This window comes from Lontra canadensis, unplaced genomic scaffold (genome assembly GCF_010015895.1).
Source record: "Lontra canadensis isolate GAN:19392208 unplaced genomic scaffold, GSC_riverotter_1.0 scaffold1, whole genome shotgun sequence".
In the NCBI taxonomy this organism is placed as follows: domain Eukaryota; kingdom Metazoa; phylum Chordata; class Mammalia; order Carnivora; family Mustelidae; genus Lontra; species Lontra canadensis.
The window spans coordinates 27,501,735-27,525,956 of record NW_022630995.1 but is presented as its reverse complement, the minus strand read 5'-3'; the positions used below and the strand labels follow the sequence as shown (position 1 = coordinate 27,525,956).

Sequence of the window (24,222 nt, the reverse complement as noted above, 5' to 3'; positions counted from 1 at the left end):
GATCAAGAGTTTTCTGTTACAATTACGAGGCAAGTTAAATTTACCAAGTTTAAAGATAACAGTGAAACACCGTTGAGACAGAAATCGGATATTAATTCATCATCGCTCATTTGCTGCCCCAGTGTTACAAAGGAATATGGCCAGTGAATGGGAACGCGGGTGGTCGGGATTACCAGATCTCTGTGGATGAAGCTGTTTCTCTCCAGGTAGTCCATGCCTTCACACACATCTTGACACATGCTCAGCAGCACATCTCGACTAAAATGACCTTGTCTCTGTCGGAGGAAATTCAGAAGACAGCCCCTCTCCATGAACTCAGTAACAATGTAAATCGGTTTCTGCTGGGTGCATACACCGTACAGCTGTACTAGCTTCGGGTGTGTCAGCTTCCTGGGGGGAGAAGTCATGCATACACATAGTTACCATAGAAAAAGAAGCCTTCGGGGCTATTGGCTGGTGGGAGGCTACTTTTTAATGCAAAAAGAGGAACCAGAAAGAACAGGGTAACTTACATCATCACTTTAGCTTCTTCTATAAAGTCTTCCTCGCACATGGCACCTTCCCTAATGGCTTTGATTGCCACTTTGTACTGAGCCCTCCACTTGCCCAGCCTCACCACTCCAAACAGTCCGCTCCCCAGTTCCCTCATAAAGGTCAGCTCTGAGGGATTGATCTCCCATTTTTCTGTGAGAGAGAGGGGGGAAGCAATAACATTTAATAAGGAGAACGCAGTATCCATCAGTGGGAAACAGAGAAGCAACAACCAAGGTCAATGTCAAAGTCACAGGATAATATGGTAAAACAGAGAACAGACTTGCCACCTACACCCAAACTGCAAAAGGTGACTTTCCATCCCCTGGGGAGGACGTACTCCCTCCCTACGAAGCCATCAGAATATAACCAAAGTGAACAAGAGAAGGCAAGAAGATGCTGAATAATGAGCCAATAATAATAGAGCTTAAAGAGACTTAGAAAAAACCAAAATCGAATACTTTCTTCTTTACTATTCTTCCCCCTGGTTTGTTGTCGTTCCTCCCCCCCTCCCCACCACTTCAATTATATCAGGTTGGAAAGAATTTAATCTTCTGTTTAAAAGGCTTTGGCTAGAAGCAACAAAGTCAAGTTGGGATGTCTTCTTTATTACCTCCATCCTTACTTTCCTGTAAGTAACCAATCAAGCTGCTGAGAGCCCGAAAAGGATTTGATTTATTGTAGAAATAACACGGTAATGTTTATTTTTCACTAAGAGAAAGTTTTCTGCCGAATTATAAATAAGGATGAAAGCAGAAAATCTAGGGTTTCCATAGCTACAAGTATAATCATCTAAAAACCCATACTATACAATGATAAAAACAGTTCTACTGTGTGGAATTCTAAACATCTCAATTGGTCTTGCGGTAACGGATGTTTTTTCTAAGGGAAATTAGTCAGGACAACTACAAAAATGAGTTACCATAGCTGAAGCCTGCAGTGGTTGGAGCATTCTTCCCCTTCGTACTGACTGGGTACCGCAGTCTTGTGACAAGTCCTGCAAGTTAGAGAAAGCATTGGAATTGAACTTATTCTTTTTTTTTTTTTTTTTTGAAATTGAACTCATTCTTTTCTTTTTTTTAAGATTTTTTTTTTAATTTATTTGACAGACAGAGATCACAAGTGGGCAGAGAGGCAGGCAGAGAGAGAGAGGGAGAAGCAGGTTCCTCACCGAGCAGAGAGCCCGATGCGGGGCTTGATCCAAGGATCCTGGGATCATGACCTGAGCTGAAGGCAGCGGCTAAACCCACTGAGCCACCCAGAAACCCCGAAACTGAACTCATTCTTAATCATTCTGCATGTAAAAGCGCTAAACTTAGACACTCATGTATAAAGGGCATTCATTCGTCCACTTAGCACTCATCCTCTGTGTGTACATACAAAACTCTGCTCTATGCTAACAAAATATAAAAAGAAAGGAAAGCAGGCAGGAAGAAGATGATCCTGTTCTTTGAATTGACAATTTCATATTTTTATGGGACATAAAAAACTTTTTACATATATATGTTTTTATTCACTCAACAAACATTGCCTTTTCAATACCGCAGTGTTTACCAAGCACTCAGCTAGCGGAGTCTCAAACATTTTTTAAAATGTTAAAAGGTGGGGTGCCTGATGGCTCAGTTGGTTGAGCGTCTGCCTTTGGCTAATGTCATGATCCTACTGTCCTGGGATCGAGCACCACATCGGATCCCTGCTCAGTAGGGAGTCTGCTTCTCTCTCTCCCTCCCTCTCTCTCTCTCTCTCAAATAAATAAATACAATCTTTAAAAAGGCAAAATATAAGTAAAATGTTGAAAAGTTTCTAACAGCTATTACCAATTATTATTTCATGTTCTTTTCCAATATGATCTGAACTATGAAAGGGAATTATGGTAATCTATTAAAAATTAAAGTGATTCACCTTGAATAATTCAATACTGGTAATCTTAGCATAAATATGGGGCTCTAAACTATCAACAGTGGGACCCCAATAGCTAAAGCAACGCTGAAAAAGAAAAGCAAACCTGGAGGCATCATGATTCCAGACTTCAAGCTCTATTATGAAGCTGTAATCATCAAGACAGCATGGTACTGGCACAGAAGCAGACACACAGATCAATGGAACAGAAGAGAAAACCCAAAAATGGACCCTCAACTATATGGCCAACTTATCTTTGACAAAGCAAGAAGGAATGTCCAATAAAAAAAAGTTTCTTCAACAAGTGGTGTTGAGGAAACAGGACAACAACATACAGAGGAATGAAACTGGACCACTCTCTTATACTATACACAAAAATAAATTCAAAGTGGATGAAAGACCTAAACATGAGATGGAAACCATCAAAATCCCAGAGGAGAGCACAGGGAGCAAGCAACCTCTTTGACCTCAGCCATAGCAACTTCTCACTAGACACATCTCTGGAAGCAAGGCAAAGAAAAGTAAAAAAGAACTATTGGGACCTCATCAAGACAAAAATCTTTTTTTTTTTTTTTTGAAGATTTTTATTTATTTATTTGACAGAGAGAGAGAGCACACAAGTAGGCGTAGTCACAGGCAGAGGAAGAGGGAGAAGTAAGCTCTTTGAGGAGCAAAGAGACCAATGCAGGGCTAGATCCCAGGACCCTGGGATCATGCCCTGAGCCAAAAACAGATGCTTAACCGACTGAGCCATCCAGGTGCCCAAGATAAAAATCATCTGGACAGCAAAGGAAACAATCAACAAAACTAAAAGGTACAGAATGGGAGAAGATATTTGCAAATGTTGTATCAGATAAAAGGCTAGTATCCAACATCTATAAAGAACTTACCCAACTCAACACCCAAAAAAACAAATTAATCCAGTTAGATTAATGTTAATCCAGTTAGATTAATGTTAATCCAGTTAAGAAATGGCAGAAGACATAAATAGACATTTTTCCAAAGAAGTCATCCAGATGGCCAACAGACACATGAAAAAATACTCAATATCACTCAGCATCAGGGAAATACAAATCAAAACCACAATGAGATACCACCTCACACCAGTCAGAACTTAACACCAGTTTAAAATTAACAACACAGGAAACAACAGGTGTTGGTGAGGAGTCGAAGAAAGGAACGCCCTCTTACACTGTTGGTGGGAATGCAAACTGGTGCAGCCACTCTGGAAAACAGTGTGTGGGTCCTCAAAGAGTTCTGCTTTATAATCTAGCCATTGTACTAGTAGGTATTTACACAAAGGATACAAAAATACTGATTCAAAGGGGTTCATGAACCCCAATGTTTATAGCAGCATTATCAACAGTAGCCAAACTAGGGAAAGATCCCAAATGCCCTTCAACAGATGAATGGATAAAGAAGATGTGGTATATAAACAATGAAATATTACTCAGCCATCAAAAAGAATGAAATCGTGCCATCTGCAACAATGTGGATGGAGCTAGAGTATTGTGCTAAGCAAAATACGTCAGAGAAAGACAACTACCATATAATTTCACTCATCTGTGGAATTTAAGAAACAAAACAGATGAACATATGGGAGGGAGGAAAAAAGAGGAAGGGAAACAAACCATAAAAGACTCTTGGGGCACCTGAGGGGCTCAGTTGGTTGAGCATCTCCCTTCAGCTAGGGTCATAAACCTGGAGTCCTGGGATCTAGCCCCGCATCAGGCCCCTGCCAGTGGGGAGTCTGCTTCTTCCTCTCCCTCTGCTCCTCCCCCACTCCATGCTCTCTCTCTCTCTCTCAGATAAACATACAAAATCTTAAAAAAAAAAAAAAAAAGATTCTTCATTATAGAGAACAAACTGAGGGTTGATGGAGGGAGGTGGGGGATGGGCTACATGGGTGATGGGTATTAAGGAGGGCACTTAGGATGAACGCTGGGTGTTGTATGTAAGTGATGAAACACTTAATTCTACTCCTGAAACCAGTTATTATGCCATATGTTAACTAACTAGAATTAAATAAAAATTTGGGGGAAAAATGGAATAAAATGCCAACAACTGGGAATACTAACCACTTTAGAAATCGGTGAAGTAGATTAGACACTTTAATGTAATTTGCTTACAGCACTAAATATGAAGGAAGGCAGATATCTCTCCCGTAAGCCCCCACAGCACTCCTTATTTCTTCCATTACAGCATACCTCATGGTAACTTTAAATGGTTACATACTTCTCTGTCTCCCCCACCAGACGGTAAGAGCTGAGAGAGCCAGGATCGATAACTCTCTAGTCTACCATAGTTTCCCTAGAGCCAGACACAGTCCCTGCCATGTAACAGGCACCCAAGATGTGTCTGCTCAATGAGTGAATTTAGATAATGGTGAAGAATAAAATTTATACAAGAACACACACAGAAAGAAAGAAAGAAAGAAAGAAAGAAAGAAAGAAAGAAAGAAAGAAGAAAATGTGAATACTAAAAAATAACAGAATGAGATTAGAAAAAGATCTTTGGGGTATAAATTGATATGAAAGTGGCTCCTCACATGTTAAACATAGAATTAACATAGAACCCAGAAAATTCACTCCCAGGGAAGTCACCCAGAGAAGTGAAAGATATTTTCATGTAAAAACTTGTAGACAAATTTTCATAGCGGCATTATTCTTAACAGCCAAAATGTGGAAACAAGCCAGATGTCCACCAACTGATGAATGATGATGAAATGGATTAAAAAAAAACACACACAGTTGATTATTTGTCAAAAAAAAGAATGGAGCACTTATACAGGCTACAACATGGACAAATGTCAGAAACATTATGTTAAGTCACACAAGCCAGTTACAACAGACCATATACTGTATGATTCCATTTATATTGAATGTCTAGAACAGGCAAATCTATAGAGACAGCAAGTAGATTACTGGTTGCCAGGGGCTGGATTGATGAAAGGGAGCCGGGGGGTGACCGGTGATGCATTCAAGATTTCTTTTGGGGATGATAAAAATGTTCTTAGATGGAGAGGAGAAGGGAGTTGAGGGAAATTGGAAGGGGAGATGAACCATGAAAGACTATGGACTCTGAAAAACAATCTGAGCGTTTTGAAGGGGCGGGGGGTGGGAGGTTGGGGGAGCCAGGTGGTGGGTATTATGGAGGGCACGTATGGCATGGAGCACTGGGTGTGGTGCATAAACAATGAATTCTGTTACACTGAAAAGAAATTAATAAAAAAAAAATAAGTAAAAAAAAAGTTCTTAGATTACAGTAATACTTGGCACCACTCTAAATATACTAATGACCACTGAATTGTACACTTTAAATGGGTGATTTTTATGATATTTAAATTATACCCTAATAATGGTTTCTATCATTATCTGAGAGCATGGGCATGAACGTGGTTTCTGTTTTTTGGTGTTCAGTTTGTTCCCACTCTGATAGTAAGTATAGCAGAGATTCAGGAAAATGGAAAACTTGCCCAGGACATGATCAGTCTTTGGAAGCCAACAGTATAGCCCTAAACTCTGGGCTTGTCTCGCAGCTTCCATGACAACTCTGACATAGACACATCTAGGGTTTTAGTTTCATACAGTTAAAGAAAGGAAACTATTCAATGAAACCTCGAAAGATGGTAAGGCAGATTTTACTTATGACCACTGTGATTGGTACAGGGACCACTGCAATGGGATTTTAGAGTTCCAGAGAGATTGGGCTCAACTCCAAATATAGCATGGACCAATGGGGATTGACAGCCAAGGAGTAGTGTCAGGGTCAGTGGATGGAAAATGACTAAGAAAATGTTGGGGAGCCCCTAGGGTTAATAATACATTACATGTTAATAATAAAATTTAAAAATTTAATAAAAAATAAAAATAAATAAAATTTTAAAAAGTAAAATAAAATAAAATAAAGAAATGCTGGGGAGTGGGGGCTTCTGGGATACACCAATCTAACAGGAACTTGCTGAAGACAAGCCAACCTGACCAGACATCACCTGGTGGAAAATAAGGAACCTGATCAGATATTGAGTGTGAGCAGATATCAGATGTCAAGGTGGGAATTCTGCTTAAGCTGCTTAGCAGAGTTCTTGCTAAAACTGGATTTTACAAGAAAGTGCATAAATGGGTCTAGGAGATGGTTCCAGAGCCCAACTAAAGCTTGGTCAAGCGAAGAGTCTTTGTTGGTACCAAGGGTATAAATCCCAGAAATGTGAACATTTACCATATACAAAAGTATCTCATGTCCTACAATCAAGACAGCTTTTTACGAGACTTAACATGATTTCCACTTTTCTTTGTATGTTTCAATTCCTTAATAGGCAATAATTTTAAATTAATCACATTCTGCAATTAACTATAAACTGAAACTGCCCAAGGAAGAACCCATCGCAACGTCCCTATATTTGAAAAATGTTCGAACGGTTCCCTTACCTGCTGCATTGTGCTTGTGATATTCAATGATCTCAGGAATGGAACCAAACGCATGTTTTTCTGCCAGATAATACTTCTTGGGGGATGTTGTTGTTTCCTTTATATGATAATGCCTGAAACCTGACGAGCCCTCGCTGAAACAAAAATCCAAATGTGTTAGTGCCAAGTCAGAATCACGTAACTTCATTCTTCAGACGTTTTCCACCAGCAACAACAGGTCCCTACATATACCCGCTTCGAGTCTCTGCACAACCTTTATTTTTCCCCACGTTCTTCTCAGCTTTGCCTTTCACGTTAACAGGTGGAAGTTTTTACAGTGGTCACTGATAACATACTTGGCCCTTGCATGAGATTATGAAAGAGAAGATTAACCAATTCCATTTGCCAACAGTGAAATGTCTTAAAATAGTTCCTGTCTGGCTAAGGTTCTTTGTCCCTGCTATTGATGTAAACCGGCAGACGTCTGGAAGACTTACGCTTCTAAAAGTGAATAAGCCGACTTATAAAAAATGTGCAAATTCTATTTTAGGTATCTTTTAGAACACAGATCTCCTCAAGTCATCTCTTGCTAAAGATCCTTTCAAGGGAACTCCCTCTGCTCTTTAAGTCAAGCTCCTTGACATTGACGTGAGCTGACCTCTACTTTGATCTCTTAAGGTTCTCTTTCCTCCCTCACCCCACCCCTCCCCTTCCGGCTATACGACGCTTTTGTCAGTTCCTAGAACTCATCATATCCTCACTCAATTCTGGGCCTAGGCGGTTTCCTAAGTCGGAAACACTCTTCCTCTCCCTCCAACTTCTGCCCTCATGATGTATCAGGTCTAGCTAGATGTCCCAGACTATATTTGTGACGAACTGGGGGTATCTCTGGGCTGTGTACCATCCCCCACACACATACACACGTTCTCTCTAAGCACAGGACCTACTCACGTACTACCATAACTGCCTCTTTGCTTGTCTAAATCCCCCACTAAGCTATCGGAGGGCAGGGTCTGTGCCTACTTCGTTCACTGTGATATCCTTAGTGCTTAGCTCAAGGCACAGGAATTATTTCTTGAATGCTGCCAAAGTTTCTATAGACATTTGCAACACACACACACACACACACACACACACACAGAAAACCATAAGAAAAATTACCAAGTATAGGAAGTATGAATACAAAAACTAGGACAGACTTTAGAAATTAAGTTTAGATCTTCTTGTTTAATGCTGAAACACAGCATATTTTTTGAAAATTAGGAATCCATGCAAACTATATAGGAACTTCATATAAAAACTCTTAAGGAGAGATGATTGATGGAGAACTTACCCTCCAAACTTTGTATAAAGGGAGACCGTGTACATGCCTGGTTGACTGGAATCCCTTACCATAAAACCACCTTCTTTATCCTAAAATCAAAGTTAGGAAAAATTTTTCAATCCAGTAACAAGTATCAATGCCATAGAGAAAATTAAGAAACTAATCTTAAAATTTCATGATTATCTTTTGCCTAGAAAACCTGCTTTGGAGAAGCACAGCTTACCAACAGGGTACAACTACATGACTGTGCTTTGAGAGGAGTTCAAGAAAGGACTCTCACAATTCCCCACTCTCACAAACCTTCACACACACCAGCATGAGATATTTCAGCAAGATACTGCTCAGGGCCCTTCAGAACCAATAGACAAGATTTTGCAATTCCTTTCGGTTCTGGGCATGTGGGGAAACAGTTCCTGAAAAATGTATTTCTTAATAACTGGATTTCATTTCATACACTTTTTATATTTGCTATAAGCTTTGAATCCTGACTCAATATCATCTTCTATCCACATAGCATTTTTCCTGTAAATATCTCCGTGTTCTTTATAAGAACATTTTAAAAAAAATCCTTAATTCCCCTGGAAACTGATGTTAAATATCATTGTTCACAAAAGGAGAGACGGAAGCACAAATAAATCAGCCAGAGAAAACCAAAAAGATGAAACACAGAATGACTAAAAGATAAGTCCTCATCAGGTTTTAAGCCAAACAGCAAGAAACAGAAGCTAGGAATCTCCAATATCTCTCCACCAATGACCCCACTATCAGTCTCCAGGTCTGAAATTGCTTTAAGATGAGAGTGTGTTGAATAGTTGAAAAACAAGATAGATTTTATTATGAAAACAATGAATTAAACAAAGTCCCACAAATAAATCTGATAAAAACAATTAGGTACAAGCAATGATCCTAATAGCTCACCAATCAGTAAAAAGTATAACAGCTACCATATATTTATTGAGACCTTACTTCGTTTTAGTATGTTCTGATATGTGGATTTACTTAATCCTCAAAACAGTCCTATGAGACAGTTACTACCCTCAACCCTGTTTTACTTCACAGGTAGGGAAAAGGGGCACAAAGAGGATGGAAAACTTGCCCTAGATCACACAGCTAGTAAGGAGCAGAGCCAAAATTTGGACCCTAGGCTTTCCAGATACCGACACCCCTACAGCTGCCTCTCATTGTGGGGCCACCAGGGAGGCCTATAAGGACCATGTGGGGGAGCAGGTGTGGTAACACAGCATTTGAGTCAAGCAGTGACGTGCTTTTGCTCTCAACATAAACTACAGAAATCAGTGTCCAACATAACCTTGACTGGTGGTAATGAACAGGAGATAAAATGAGAAAGCATGGGTTTTAAAAATGGAGAACTGGGGCGCCTGGGTGGCTCAGTGGGTTAAGCCTCTGCCTTTGACTCGGGTCATGATCCCAGGGTTCTGGGATTGAGCCCCGCTTCGGGCTCTCTGCTCAGCGGGGAACCTGCTTCCTCCTCTCTCTCTGCCTGCCTCTCTGTCTACTTGTGATCTCTGTCTGTCAAATAAATAAATAAAATCTTTTAAAAAATGGAGAACTATTACTAAGTAGGATAACTAGATCATAAACGCAGAGAATTGTATGGGTCATTATCTAATCCAACCCCCTAATCTTGCAGATGGGCAAAAGAGACTAGAAAAGCTGCAACTAGATTCAGGTCTCCTTCCTCAGACCATTGAAGCAGCTTCTGTACTATATCTTATCCTTTCATTTATTTTTCTTAAGTGTAAGAATTTAAGTACACTTATTATTTATTATTATTTGACATTTTTATCTCTAAAGGCAACTAAATAGTTATTAAAACTTCCATTTATGAAAGATACCATGTAATATTGATGTAAATTATTTTTAGTATGTAACTTCAAACGAAAGGGAAAAACACATTTTTTTTAGTTTTTTTTTTTTAATTTGACAGACAGAGATCACAAGTAGGCAGAGAGGCAAGCAGAGAGAGAGAGGGGGAAGCAGGCTCCCTGCTGAGCAGAGAGCCCCATGTGGGGCTCGATCCCAGGACCCCGGGATCATGACCTGAGCCAAAGGCAGAGGCTTAACCCACTGAGCCACCCAGGTGTCCCGGGAAAAACACATTTAAGGACTAAAAACAAGGTGGCAAATAATAAATTGGTGAGAAAGGAAAGTAAAGAAAGTGTTATCCATGCATTAGCTGTTACCTACAGCTAGGTAGGTAGCTAGATAGGTAGGGGGTTTGTTTCCCCCTCAAAAAAGATACGTTGGAGTCCCAAATCCCAGTACTTCAGAATGTGACCTTACTTGGAGAGTTCCAGAGGGAATCCAGTTGAAATGAGATCAGTAGGCTGGGCCCTAATCTAATGATGGAATCCTTACAAGAAAAGGAAATCTGGACACAGAGACAGTGGTGCGTGGAGAGAAAACAAGTCAGGACGCCTCGGATAGATCCCCCCTCGCAGCCCTCCGAAGGAGCCAACCGTGCTGGCATCCTGACTTCAGACTCCCACCTAACTCTAGAACCATGTGACCATACATCTCTCCTGCTTAAGCCACTCAGTTTGTGGTAGCTTGTTTTGGTGGCCCCAGGAAACTAAGACTGTACGGATCCTCAGTCTTATATGATTAAAAAGAACCACTTGCATCACAGTATTTTTTGAGGCTTTAGAATCAAGTATGTGAAATCACCCCTCGGAGACCTGTTACAATTAATTTGCACTGCAACCAAACTCACAAAACAAGCACAAACCCTTACCTCACTTCTGAGGAGCTGCTCTGCTTTGCTTCTGTTTGTATTTCTGCAATACCACCTGGGCAGAAAAAGAAGTCCCTTTAAAGCCACAGCTTTTTAAAATTATTTTTTATTCTTTTTAGGATTAACAAGGTAATACTGCTCATCAATAATAAATAAAATTAACAGGAATAAGACATTACTCATAATGTCAATAATATAGGCAACCACCAGTAACATTTGGGTATTTCTACTTTCAGACTTTTTCCACCCACATGTTTATGATGATACGCACATATGCCAGCATTCATATTTTTTAATTTATTTATTTGACAGAGAGAGAGAAATCACAAGTAGGCAGAGAGGCAGGCAGAGAGAGGAGGAAGCAGGCTCCCTGCTAAGCAAAGAGCCTGATTGGGGACTCGATCCCAGGACCCTGGGATCTCGACCTGAGCCGAAGGCAGAGGCTTTAACCCACTGAGCCACCCAGGCACCCCTCATATTTTTTTAATTAAAGTGGCATCAAACTCCACCTGTTAGATCATAACCAGAATTTTTTTATGACGGTAGATAACAGACATCTTTACAAAGCAATCTAGTTTTGTGCATCATGGTATAGATATGTCATAATTTATTTAAGCTGTTCATTATTTAGTATAAAAATCATTTCCAATTTTGTAATAAGAGCAAGAACGAATTTTACTCCACAAATTCTAACTTATGGGAAACATCACCCTACTTTCATTATTGTATATAATTCAAATTAAATCCTACCCCAAGCCCCCATCCCACCAATAGGCTGTAGGTTTCATCTCAAGTCATTCTGGAGCCTCCGCCATTGAATTTCACAAAGGTGCCTGGGTCTTCCAGACAACCCCCGGGGGTCACCTGAGCCTCTACTGCAGGGATGCCCCCATAGCCAAGTTGAAGCGCCTTCCCCCCACCCCCGTCCCACCAGGTCCTGCTACCACACTGTACAACAACCCCGAGCCCCCACAGATCACTGCCCTTCTTAATCCTTGGGAAATCTCTCCCAAGGAAAGATGAAAACTGCCCTCTCCCACCTCATTCTCAGAAATACTCTGCCATCTCCCTGCTTCCCCAGACCAGTCTTTTCATGAGATTATAAGTACGCCAAAGAACATGAACTCAGACTGTTTTCTTTGGCCTTCTGTTTTAACTTTTTGTTGTTTGTTTTGGTCTGTTTGTTTTAGATGCCCTTTAGTGAACAGAAAACCCTCCACCACAGTCCTATTTCCTGAGGCTTCCAATGTTATGAAACCAGACTGGTCCCTCCGGACATTTGAATTTCCTACCAATGGTTCAGCCTTCTATAAAAGAACTGACACCTACTTTTGACCCAGGAAACACCCTGAGACAAGCAAACATAAAGGCCTTCTCTGACTGAGGAAGGGAAAAATACAATGACCAAAATACAATAATAAGATCTTTTTTTTTTTTTTTTGGTCTAGATTGTTCTATGCACTCATAACAGCCAAACGTCAATCTCAATACGACGACTGTTATTTTACTTGGAGTCTGAGGTGATTAACCAGAATTATGAGCATTAAGATCTCATTGCTGCAGACTCCACTTTAGGAACTGAGACCAAGTTTAACAGAAGTGCACTTGTAATCAATTCATTTCTGAATGAAGTGGAAAGATACAGTAAATGAGGAGAACAGAATGGATTCTGTCACTAAGCTTCTTCACTGATAATAAGAAACATTTGTCAGAATGCCAAAAAAAAAGAGTCATAAAAAATTAATTAAGGAAAGGCAACTGGAGCTCTTGGGGTATATTATAAACTAGCAGGACCTGAAAGATTAAGGAAAACCAATTCTCTTTATAAACAACAAAGACCCAACCCCATATCTTCACAGCCAGCATAAGCAAGGGAGGTTTTAGTTTCACATTCAGATGTAAGGAATCAGTAATGCTGCCTCAAGAGGAAATTCAATTGAAGATATTCAGAGAGAGAAGGAAGTTCTTTCCTCATCTAGTATATTCACAGTTTCTGGGAAGGGAAAAAGGAAATAAGAAAGAAAAGGAAAGGGCAGATGGGCTTTTTGAAATCCTGCCCAAAGCAGTCATTTTTATAAGCATTTGCAGACTCCCTGAAAGGGAATTTTCCCTCCTTAGGATGTAAACTCAGACCTTTAAGAGGCTGTTGAAGGAAGGGACGGAGGAAGGAGTGATGGACAAAGAGATGAATCAATTCGTGGTAAGTATTTCCCAATGGTCCGTTGTGGCTTCTCTGTCTCTTTTGTGGTAATTCTTACCAGGCGAGAAGGGAAAGACAGGGGTGCGTCTGCTGAGCTCATCCTGGCTGGAAGAAGGCTACTCACAGGCAGACATAAAGGAGCCCACGTGGTGAGCAGGAGCTCGGGGCACGGATGCCAGCCCCCAAACCTCTCCCCTAACCCGTCCCAGAAAGGTCTCTGTGAGAGGGAGATGAGTTAGCTCCACTTGATGGAGGAACTCACTCTACATCTGAAAAGAATGGCCTGGGATTTGCAAGTAACTGGTCAGTCTGTCCTTAGATAGCAAAACCTGATGGGAATGAGGTTTTCAGATTGGCTAGTCATGTCAACACACTCCAGAAGAACAGGACTTCACAGTGGTGTCTGAACAGAGAAGAAAAGGAGATCTGGGGATACTCAGTCTTTTCTGGAAAGTTCAGATGCTGGCAAAGCTTTCTTGGGGAGGATGTGTTGAGTATATCACAAAGGGAAGGCAACCCATATACATGGAGGAAAAACAGAAACAAACCAACCAGCTATAAATCTTGGCTGGTTCTTTGACCCTTTCCTCCTGAGCCACCCACTTAAAAGCCTTATCCTAGACTTTGCCCTGTACTAAGGGCCCTTTCATATCTTTCCATCAAGAACGTGTCCTGACCAACATCACGATCCCACTTTCTTTCCTGCAGCAGCTCCTCTGACCCTCTCTACCTCCAACTGTTATGTGGGTCTGGAGGTCAGAAGCAGGTTCTGATAGCCGTGGGAGCCTGAGGCCCGGCAACCCTGAGTCCAGCCCTGTGGACAGTCTGCCATGGACAGTCTGTTGCCTGGAACTCCCAGGCCCAAACAAACAGCAGGCAAACTCTTGATCCAATAGCTGGCAAAAGGCTTTTTAACCCTGAAGACGTTTGGGATGTGTTACAGCATGGGCTGTAGCAAAGAACAGAAGAATAGGACAAATCTTGGCATAGAAAGATAGTGGGAGGAGAGGGGGATCTTTGATGGTCTACACCGAGAAGAGGTTTCATCCTTCTCATTGAGTGAGGCACAGCCCATGCCATGAGGAATTCCTGACCCTGGGCAGAGGGCTGGGGGAGTCCCACACCAGAGACCATACACAGCAAATTCACTGAGCCACACAGAGAAGGAGAAGAGTCCCTTACAAGAGAGGAAATTTCCAAACTAAGATAAATCCAAAAAACTTATGGCAATGAATCATAGCCTTCATAAAATCCTTATTTGTAATCCCATGAGGCAGGGGAGTTCTCACAGTTAGATAAGGATTATCTGGCTTCCAAGCACAGCCCTCCCCAAATCATCAGTTGGGTTTCAGATCACTATAAAATTGGGTCCAAGTTTTTGCTGTTTAGCACCTTCCCTAATTCCAAGGATTTTGCTATATTTTCCTAAAATTTATTTAAGAGCAAAAACACTATTTATTTTGCATACTTTTATACCCTTACCTGTTTCCGAAACAACACAACACTGAGTGCTATTAATCTTTGTTTTCTACATTTTAAGGCATAGTCATATTATAGAAAGTGATACGGACAGAGGAGACAGTTTTTTCTTGATGGCAGCAGTGGTATTTTTAAATAAGTGAATGAAGTATCAGATTGACCACCCCAGAATGATCACAAAAGTCTCTTTGGTATATACGAGCCTCTCATAAAAACCTGGCCAGGCTCTGCTAATGGGCATAAAAATAGTATGCCCATTGCCTTCTCTAGAAAGCAATCTGACAGCAGGCATTAGGAGTCATAACTAGTCGTTAGCCCAGTCCATAAATTTTTAGAGATATAAAAAAAGAGGTTATCCCAGTCATTATTATATAGCAAAGGTGCTAAACACCACAGTGCTGTACAAATAAGGAAATGCCTTTATAAATTATTGCACATCTGTGTGCCATGTGCCTGCTTGTGCCCACTAAGGCCTAGCACATTGCCTCAAACAGCCTAAGGTCTCGGGAAGTATTTGATGAATTTATGACTGAATGAACTATAAGGCAGTTATGAAAATGTTTTTGAAGAATAGCTAATGGCATGAGGAAAAGTCACATAATATACTGTGAAGTAGAATAAAGAGGATACAACACATACACAGCATGACTCTATGCCTTAAAATAGTAAAAAAGTTGAAATGAAATGCTAATGTTAAGAAGTCAACTCTAGTTGATTTATGAGTAATTGTTGTTATTAACATTTTTCATATTTTCAAACAATTTTAAAACAGCAATCATATATTGCTATTATAGCAAATAATAAAAATAATAAAAAATAAACTTTTTTAAAAAGATTTTGCTCTGAAGTAATCTCTACACCCAATGCAGGGCTCAAATTTACAAGGCCAAGACCAAGGGTCACTAATATTCTACTGACTGATTCAGCCAGGTACCCCACAAACATCATTTTTTAAAAAAATTTTATTATTATTTTTGTATTTTTAAAAAGATTTTATTTATTTATTTGACAGAGAGACAGAGAGCAAGAGCACAAGCAAGGAGAGTGGCAGCAGAAGAGGGGGAAACAGGCTCCCCATTGAGCAGTGAGCCTGATGTGGGACTCGATCCCAGGACCCTGGGACCATGACATGAGCCAAAGGCGAATGCTTAACCAACTGAGCCATCTAGGAGCCCCACAAACATGGCTTTTTAAAGGCCACTCTTAGAAATTATATTCTGATTTCTTGAGTCAATGAACAATAATATGTATTTCAAAGTCAGCTGAGCTGTGATTTGTTTAAAATCAGTTCAATTGTATTTGCCCGTGTAACTCCATTCACACATAGTACCTTCAGATAACGCGTACTGTAGAAACTAATTCTCACAACATTTTTACCACTCTAGACAACTGAGTTAATGAAAGATATCCATGACTTACATAATTAGGAAAATGAAAACATTTTCTGGTTCTCCACATTGATAAAATAACCATTTACTTACTCATATTGGTCTAAGTTGTTTGATTTCTTTCCTGTTACATAATTACTTGGGATATATCCTTCACTCCTGGAAAGAAGGAAAATACTTTAGTTAAACTGAAATTATTTTACTAAGAAAAAGTACTGCCTTTATGAAAAGATTAAAGCATTGTATTGCCTAAAGTTTTAAGAAAAACTAGTCAACCCCCAATAATTCAATATATCTATAGCATTTGATGCTTTACAAAGTACTTCCTCATTTGACCTTCCCTAAAATTCTGAGGTAGGTAGGTACAATGTTGTGTTCCTACTTCCTGGTGGGGAAACCAAGGCTTACAAAAAGATTAAGGGACTTTCTCCAGGTCCCAAAACTAGCCAGTAACAGGGCTAGAACTTAAAATCTGAACTTGTGACTAGGTTCTGAGACCTTCCTAATATTCCATGATGCTTCTCTTAAGTTCATAATTTCTTGGGATGTTTGAAAGAAATCACTATTTCAAAAAAGTTCAAGTGTCAGATAGAAGTACCCATCTTGCCAATTCTCCAATAGTCCTTGTAAAACACTGTTTCATAGAAAGTAGCCCCTCACTTCTACATCAGCATCATCTAGGAAACTTGTTAAAAAGGTGAATTCTTGGGTCATTCCCCCAAGAGAACTGAATGAGAAGGCCTATGTGAGGCCAAGGAAACTTCAGTTTTACCCGGAATGACACACTCATTACAGCTGAAGAAGCCATCATACTTGAAAATGGCTAGAGAAAATCTCAAACGCTCACAAACAATGAAACTATGTCAAATGAGGGCTCTCTTCATCTGATTTGGAAATCAGTTCAGAACACATACATACATCAAAACATCATGGTGTATACCTTAAATATATGTAATTTTTATTTGTCAATCATACTTCAATAAAACTTAAAATTTTTTAAAAAATTAAAAAGGAAGCAATCTTAATAGGTAGAATCTTGGTAGGAGTCAAGATTTTCAGTGTAAGATAAAAGACGTAACATGCACAAAATTTTAAAAATTGAGTAAAACCCTTATAATCTTAAATTTGAATTTGAACTATTAGTAGGAACACATAATACACACACACATACCCGCACACACAGACATATGTGTAGCTCTAGAATCCTAGCACTCCGATTACTGTCCAAACACTATCTCACTAAAAGGAGCCAGCACTCCTTGGAAAAATGGCGCATGGAAGGATTGGCCAGGAAAAATACCACATGAACCTGAGCTGTCTTATTTTACCCAGAAAGCAAGAAAGCTAAGAAAGATTAAAGAAGTTCCAACCCAAACCAGGTACCACTGACCTACAATGGGTCAATTCAATCAAAAAGAATAAGGACCACAATGGTTGCAATATACATCCATAGTAACTCTTCAAACAATTATTGGTTACCATTGTTATCACTAGAGGAAGCTCAGTTATCAACCCATCATGCTGAAAATCAGTAAAAGGAAAAAAATCAAACATTTCTCTTGCCTTTGATGCACAAACTAAATGAACTGGTTGATAGGGCAGTTCTTCCCTAGAGGATTAATAAATGCAGACAGAATGACAGAGTTAGACAATCACCATTTTACAATCCCTAATGAAATCATGGAGCTAAGCAGTAATCACTAATGAGTGCCAAAATCATTAGGTGGAACCCTTATGAAGGACTTGATCGTCACCTGGACCACTGAGTGATCTTAACGTCATTAGGAGTGAGTCAACCAGATATCAGCTTCTAACGTGATCAGGCCTCTAGACTACAATTTATAGGAAATACAGGGCATGGAGACATATTAAATGATACCATGGGAAAGCAATTAGCTCGATCTAGATTATGGCTCATTTCATAGGGTAAATGACTTGGTTTCATCAATAAATCAAAAATAAAAAAAAAAAAAAGAAGGGGGAGGAGGAGGATGGGGACAATTGTAGAACAAGAGACCTATGGCCAAGCCAAAATGCAGTATGTGGACCTGATTTTAGTCTTAATTAAACTGCATAAATACATCATAGAGCTAATCAGGGGGGAATGGAATTATGTAATCAATACCATCCTTAGACCTTGACCAGAGGGGCCCTGGCCATGACCTTACATTTTCAAAAGCATGCTAAAGTCTAAGTTCCCTCAGCCCTCTTCTAGACCATCATCTGGGTAACTAGGACCCCAAAATTCTCTGTCCCTTGCTGAAGCCAACACAGACCTTTCCACCTTATATTCTGAAAAGTAAATTATGCTGGTTACGGGTAACTCCTTCTAGCCCAAGTCCAACGGGTGACCAAGTTGTGGACTGGCTTCTGCAAACAATATGGACAGAGCTTGGATGTATGGCTGGGAAATCCACATGGGTCATGTGGGATGGAGCTGGGGTAGAAGGGAATAGGGAAGGAGAGGACCACAGAAAGCCAGCCCTCTATGCACTGTCATATTCTGGCATGGGATTCTAACTCAAACCTTGCTTCCTTGTCATTTTGAAGGTACGTTTGTTAAGCTGGAGGATAAATGTTATTTTATTCACCAGTTTGTCAGCTTGACTTAGGGTTTCAAAATACTTAGACAAATGATATGTGGGCTTTCATTTGTAGTCTTCCTCCAGTCCTGAAAATGTTAGCGGAAAGTCTACAGATGGTATTTTTTAAAATTATTATTAAGTATGATAATGACATAGCCATTGTTTAAAAACATCTTTAGTAGTTAGACTCGGGGATAAAATGACAGAATGATTTGAATTAACTTTTAAACACTCTAAAACAACAACAACAACAACAATTGGAGGATTGGTAAATCAGTCCAGAAGTGAAGTGAGGAATAGAGAACTGGAATTGGGAGATGGGGCAAGGAGGTGAGAAAGCAGATTTGGAGGGAGAGTATGTTCTGCCCAGGACAAAAAGTCCTCCTCTTTTTATCCACAGGAACTCAGAATATAAACAGGATCATATTTCAGAGGTAAACACAGGATATAGTTTCTTTAATGAAGACTAAAAGATACTCATCCCCTACATTTATCCATATTTACTCATCACTTATCGAATAATAAAATTGAAAGAACTCTTCCTTTAAATCCAAAATTATCTTGTATAAATCACGCTCATTTTAAAATTTATTTCTTTTTTTTTTTTAGATTTTATTTATTTATTTGAGAAAAAGCATGTGCACTTAAGTGGGGGGTGGCGGGGAGAACAGAGGGAAAGGGAGGGCAAAGAATCTCAGATTGCATACTGAGTGCAGATCCTGACATGGGGCTTGATCCCACAAGCCTGAGATCATGACTTGAGCCAAAACCAAGGGTCAGATGCTTAAGAAACTGAGCCACCCAGGTGCCCCATTTTAAAAATTCTTGCATTTATATGCATATATGTATTTTATACACATATTTCATACATACATACTCATGCATGTATGTGTGCACATGCAAACACACACACATTTTCTCTCTTTCTCTCTTAGAAAAATGTAAGATTACTTACCTCATGGGAAAAAAACCTAAAATGTCTTTCTCCCAAGATCAAAATAATCTAATTAAACATACAATGAATGAGAAAGAGACCAATGTAATGCATTCTAATTTCTGGAAAGAAGTAGTTGATCCGTTTACATTTATTGAGTCATTACAAAGAACACATTGTTACTGCAAAGTAATGATGTGTACTTGACTTACTGTTGACTGAGCTAGTCTCATTACAGGATCATTACAGACGGTCCTTGTCTCACCTGGCACTTAATTCCCACCCACACAGAGAGAACACTTACCCGTATTTATCTCTTGCTTTCCACCAATGAACATCATTCTTTTCTAATATAATATATTCTTGGCCTCTCTCTAATCTGAGATCATGTGCCTCTGTTGCTTGGAAATCATACATGGCTACAACGATTTCTTCACTATTGTCTTCTTCTTCAGGTGGAATTGGTGGGGGAGGCCTTCGCTGAGAAAAGGAGACAACACATGAAAATGTAGTCATTCTGTTTGAAACTAGATGTGAAGTGAAACACTAAATGACTCACACAGCAACAGAGAATAAAGCAGAAACCTCAAGTCTACCTAGGAAAATCTGGGGAACCCTCCCGTGACTTTGATGACATTGATGCTACTGGACGTCTCATGGGTTTCGGAATATAGGACATGAGCAAAACCCTCCTTAAACATCAGAAAGCCTTTGCTCCTTGTCAGGGCTACCCTTCCAGGGACAGCTACAGACAATATGTGAGTAGAAACCAGAAGACTAAAGGTGGACCCACCATTCTAATGGCCTACAAGGGGAAAATACACACTAGGGAGTGAGTCTTCTGTCAAGTCTCCTGTCCATCAAAGCAATGTGCATTTCTTTGTGCTTTCCATGTGAAAGGCATGCACTTAGTACCTAACACACTTTTTCTCATTTATTCTTAATACTGAGCCCATGAAATAGAGTATATAATTCCCATTTTACAAGAAACAATGGTTTAAGTAATCCACCCAAAGTCACTCATACCAGATTCACATTGGATCAGGTATGATGTGGGTCCCAAATACATGTGTTTCCAACCATACCCCACTCTTCAAAGGCATATCATTAAATCACTGAGTCATTGATATATCATTAAGTCAATAATGATTTATCATTAAATCATTAAGTCACTTTTTCATCATGATACTGTGGTCTTAAGACTGAAATATTCCTTTAATGTTCCTTTAAAGTTCCACACCTTTTCTACAATTCTTGAGGCCAAAATATAAGCAAAATGCCAGATGAGGAGAGGGCCCCCGTGATAATGTGATATAATTAAATTAATATTATTTGATACCAAAAAAAAAATACTCAGCATACCTTCCTCTGATATGAAAAGTGGGGCAGAATCATGGGAATAAATATAAACTTAGGAGAAGTGAGTTGGGGGAAAGCCAAGAGGGAGACAAACCATGAGAGACTGTGGACTCTGGACTCTGAGAAACAAACTGAGGGTTTTGGAGGCGCGGGGGTGAACCTGGTGGTGGGTGTTATGGAGGGCACATATTACATGGAGCAGTGGATGGGGTGCATAAACAATGAATTTTGGAACACACACACAAAAAAATTTTAATTAAATTTTTAAAAAGAAACTGTAAATGTTTCCAAAAGGTAAAGACCGCCTACCTTCTTTGTTTCTGGTGCTGGAGGTAGTGCTTTTTTTATACCTGAAAATGACAACAACAAAAATAGGTCAAAATGCCATCTACCAATGACTGAGAGCTTTAACGAGAAGTGAAAACGAATGCATGGACGAGAAATTTGGATTCTCACTCTGGTGCATGTTGCTTGTAACACTGTTGTGGGGAACAATTTAAAGTGCTTTCGAAGCTGGTTTGTTTTCTGTCTTCCAGAACAGACTATAAATGCCAGAGGGATTGGGGCCCTATCTTGTTCTTGGTAAACAAGTGAGACTAGGACAAACTAAAAAGCTTCCTGTGGGCAAACGAAACCATCAACAAAATGAAAAGGCAACCCACAGAAGAGGAGAAAATACTTGCAAATCACATACCTGATAAGGGGTTAATATCCAAAATATATAAGGAACTCATAGAACTCAACAGCCAAAAAACTCAAAACACTCCATTAAAAATGTTGCAAAGGACCTGAACAGACATGTTTCCAAAGAAGACATTCAGATGACCAACAGGTTCATTAAGAGGGGCTCAGTATCACACCTCATTAGGGAAATGCACATCAAAACCACAATGAGATATCACGTCATACCTGTCAAAATTACTATTATCGAAAACACAAGAGGTAACAAATGCTAGGAGGGTGTGGAGAAAAGGGAAGCCTCGTACAGTGTTGCTAGGAATGCAACCACTATGGAACACAGTATAGAGGTTCCTCTAGGAATTAGAAATAGAGGGACACCTGGGTGGCTCAGTGGGTTAAGCCTCTGCCTCTGGCTCAGGTCATGATCCCAGGGTCCTCGGATCGAGCCCTACATCGGGCCCTGCTCAGGGGGGAGCCTGCTTCCCCCTCTCTTTCTCTGCCTGCCTCTCTGCCTACTTGTGATCTCTCTCTGTCAAATATATACATAAAATCTTTTAAAAAAATAAAAAAGAAATTAGAAATAGAACTACCATATGACTCAGCAATCCCACTTCCGTGTATATACACAAAGGGCAGGAAAGCAGTACTTTGAAGACATTATCTGCACTTCTGCATTCATAGAAGTATTATTCATAGTAGCCAAGGTATGAAAACAACCTAAATGTCCATCAACAGATAAATGGATAAAGACACACAGTGTGTATATATAGTGTACTGTATAATATTTATAGTATATATAAATAAAATGGAATATTATCCCGCCCTTAAAAAGAAGGAAATCCTGCCACGCGCAACAACACGAATGAATCTGGAGGGCGTTGTACTAAGTGAAAATAAGCCAGACAGAAAAAAAAAGACAAATACCACAGGGGATCAGTTACATGTGGAATTTAAAATAAAAAGAAAATTCAAACTCATAGTAACAGAGTAAAAAAAAAAGTGGTTGTCAGGAGATGGGGGTTGGGAGGAGGGAGATAGAGTTGTTGGTAGAGGGCACAGATATTTACGTATAAGATGAATATGGTCTGAGGGTCTAATGTCTAACATGGTGACGGTAGTTGATAGCACGGTAATGTACAACTGAAATGTACTGAGAGTAGAACTGAAATATTCTCACATATACACACCGGAAGGTTAACATGTGAGGTTATGGATGTCTTAACTCCATGGGAAGAATCCTTTCACAATGCATACGTATACCAAATCATCACACTGCACACTTGAAAATATCTTACAATTTTAATTGCCAACTCTACCTTGGTAAAGCTGAAAGGAAACAAGCTGTTGATGGTGCCACATTAAGCTCATGCTTTTATTTTTTTTTTTATTTTTTTTTTTTTTTTAGATTTTATTTATTTATTTGACAGACAGAAATCACAAGTAGACAGAGAGGCAGACAGAGAGAGAGAGGAGGAAGCAGACTTCCTGCTGAGCAGAGAGCCCGATGCGGGGCTCGATCCCAGGACCCTGAGATCATGACCTGAGCCGAAGGCAGAGGCTTTAACCCACTGAGCCACCCAGGCGCCCCAAGCTCATGCTTTTAATAGAGTCATTTTGAGCAGGCTTCCATACTGTGATAAAAGCTCTTGAAAATAGACCTTTTGATTCCATGAGATGGCCCCACTGCTAAATAAACATAATTATTCATACAAAATACACCCACCCTACATTCACACAGTATGAGAAGGTGTAAAGGTCACAGTTAACCAACATCAAAATCAAAATCAAGTCACTTTCACACTATACCAATAGTACATATATCCTGCACATAATATCATTATAAAATAAAATAAATACTTACTACTCTCAAAAAGGTTATATTTTTCACATCCAGGTGCTAATTTTTCAGTTTGTCGGCAACATTGATAACTTCCGTCTGCCCAAAATTTAGGATGATATTTAATCATGATATTATTGTTGTTCTTTATTTCTGTAATTCAGAGACATATTAAGTGACTAGTGAGATAAAATGGATGACAGAACGTTTTGTAGGTAACACTGTCGATCATTCTTTATTTCTCAGATGCTACGTTTATTATGAAAACACTTTCATAACCTCATACAGCCCAGCATTCAGAAAATCTATATGGTTCTCTTTCACCTTCTTATTTTGATGAAACGCCCTTGTTAGCAGAAGTGACCTCTGCTGTACCATGATGGATAAGCACACAAGTCAGCTCACCGCATTCTGTTCTGTAGGAGAAGGGATGAGGACCCAGCAGTACAAATCACTCATGGAAACACTTTATGCACAAGTCGTCAATCTACACCAAACATTGACTACACAGACCATGTCTTAGAAAATAAAATCCTGTTATCAAAAAAGCCCACTGCTTTCTCATCGTTAAATATATTAGTCATTAGGGGCGCCTGGGTGGCTCAGTGGGTTAAAGCCTCTGCCTTCGGCTCGGGTCATGATCTCAGGGTCCTGGGATCGAGCCCCGCATGGGGCTCTCTGCTCAGTGGGGAGCCTGCTTCCCTCTCTCTCTCTCTCTCTCTCGGCCTGCCTCTCTGCGTGCTTGTGATCTCTGCCTGTCAAATAAATAAATAAAATCTTAAAAAAAAAAAATTTCCCAGAATCTTAAAAAAAAGGAATCTAGAAGGAATCAGGTTATAAAAAA

General features: G+C 39.7%; 1 protein-coding gene across 4 annotated transcripts in view; it reads right to left on the bottom strand.

The window, feature by feature from the left end:
- TEC (tec protein tyrosine kinase) overlaps positions 1–24,222 on the bottom strand; it is an 89,610-nt gene that overhangs the window by 9,314 nt on the left and 56,074 nt on the right. For all 4 annotated transcript variants that reach the window (XM_032852192.1, XM_032852202.1, XM_032852209.1 and 1 more), the window contains 10 exons: positions 23,403–23,531; positions 21,170–21,210; positions 19,806–19,981; positions 16,076–16,141; positions 10,916–10,970; positions 8,170–8,249; positions 6,858–6,991; positions 1,454–1,528; positions 513–684; positions 174–390 (listed from right to left, as the gene is read on the bottom strand). In XM_032852192.1, the coding sequence (XP_032708083.1) occupies positions 174–390; positions 513–684; positions 1,454–1,528; positions 6,858–6,991; positions 8,170–8,249; positions 10,916–10,970; positions 16,076–16,141; positions 19,806–19,981; positions 21,170–21,210; positions 23,403–23,531 (1,145 nt within the window). The remainder of the gene's footprint in view (positions 1–173; positions 391–512; positions 685–1,453; positions 1,529–6,857; positions 6,992–8,169; positions 8,250–10,915; positions 10,971–16,075; positions 16,142–19,805; positions 19,982–21,169; positions 21,211–23,402; positions 23,532–24,222) is intronic.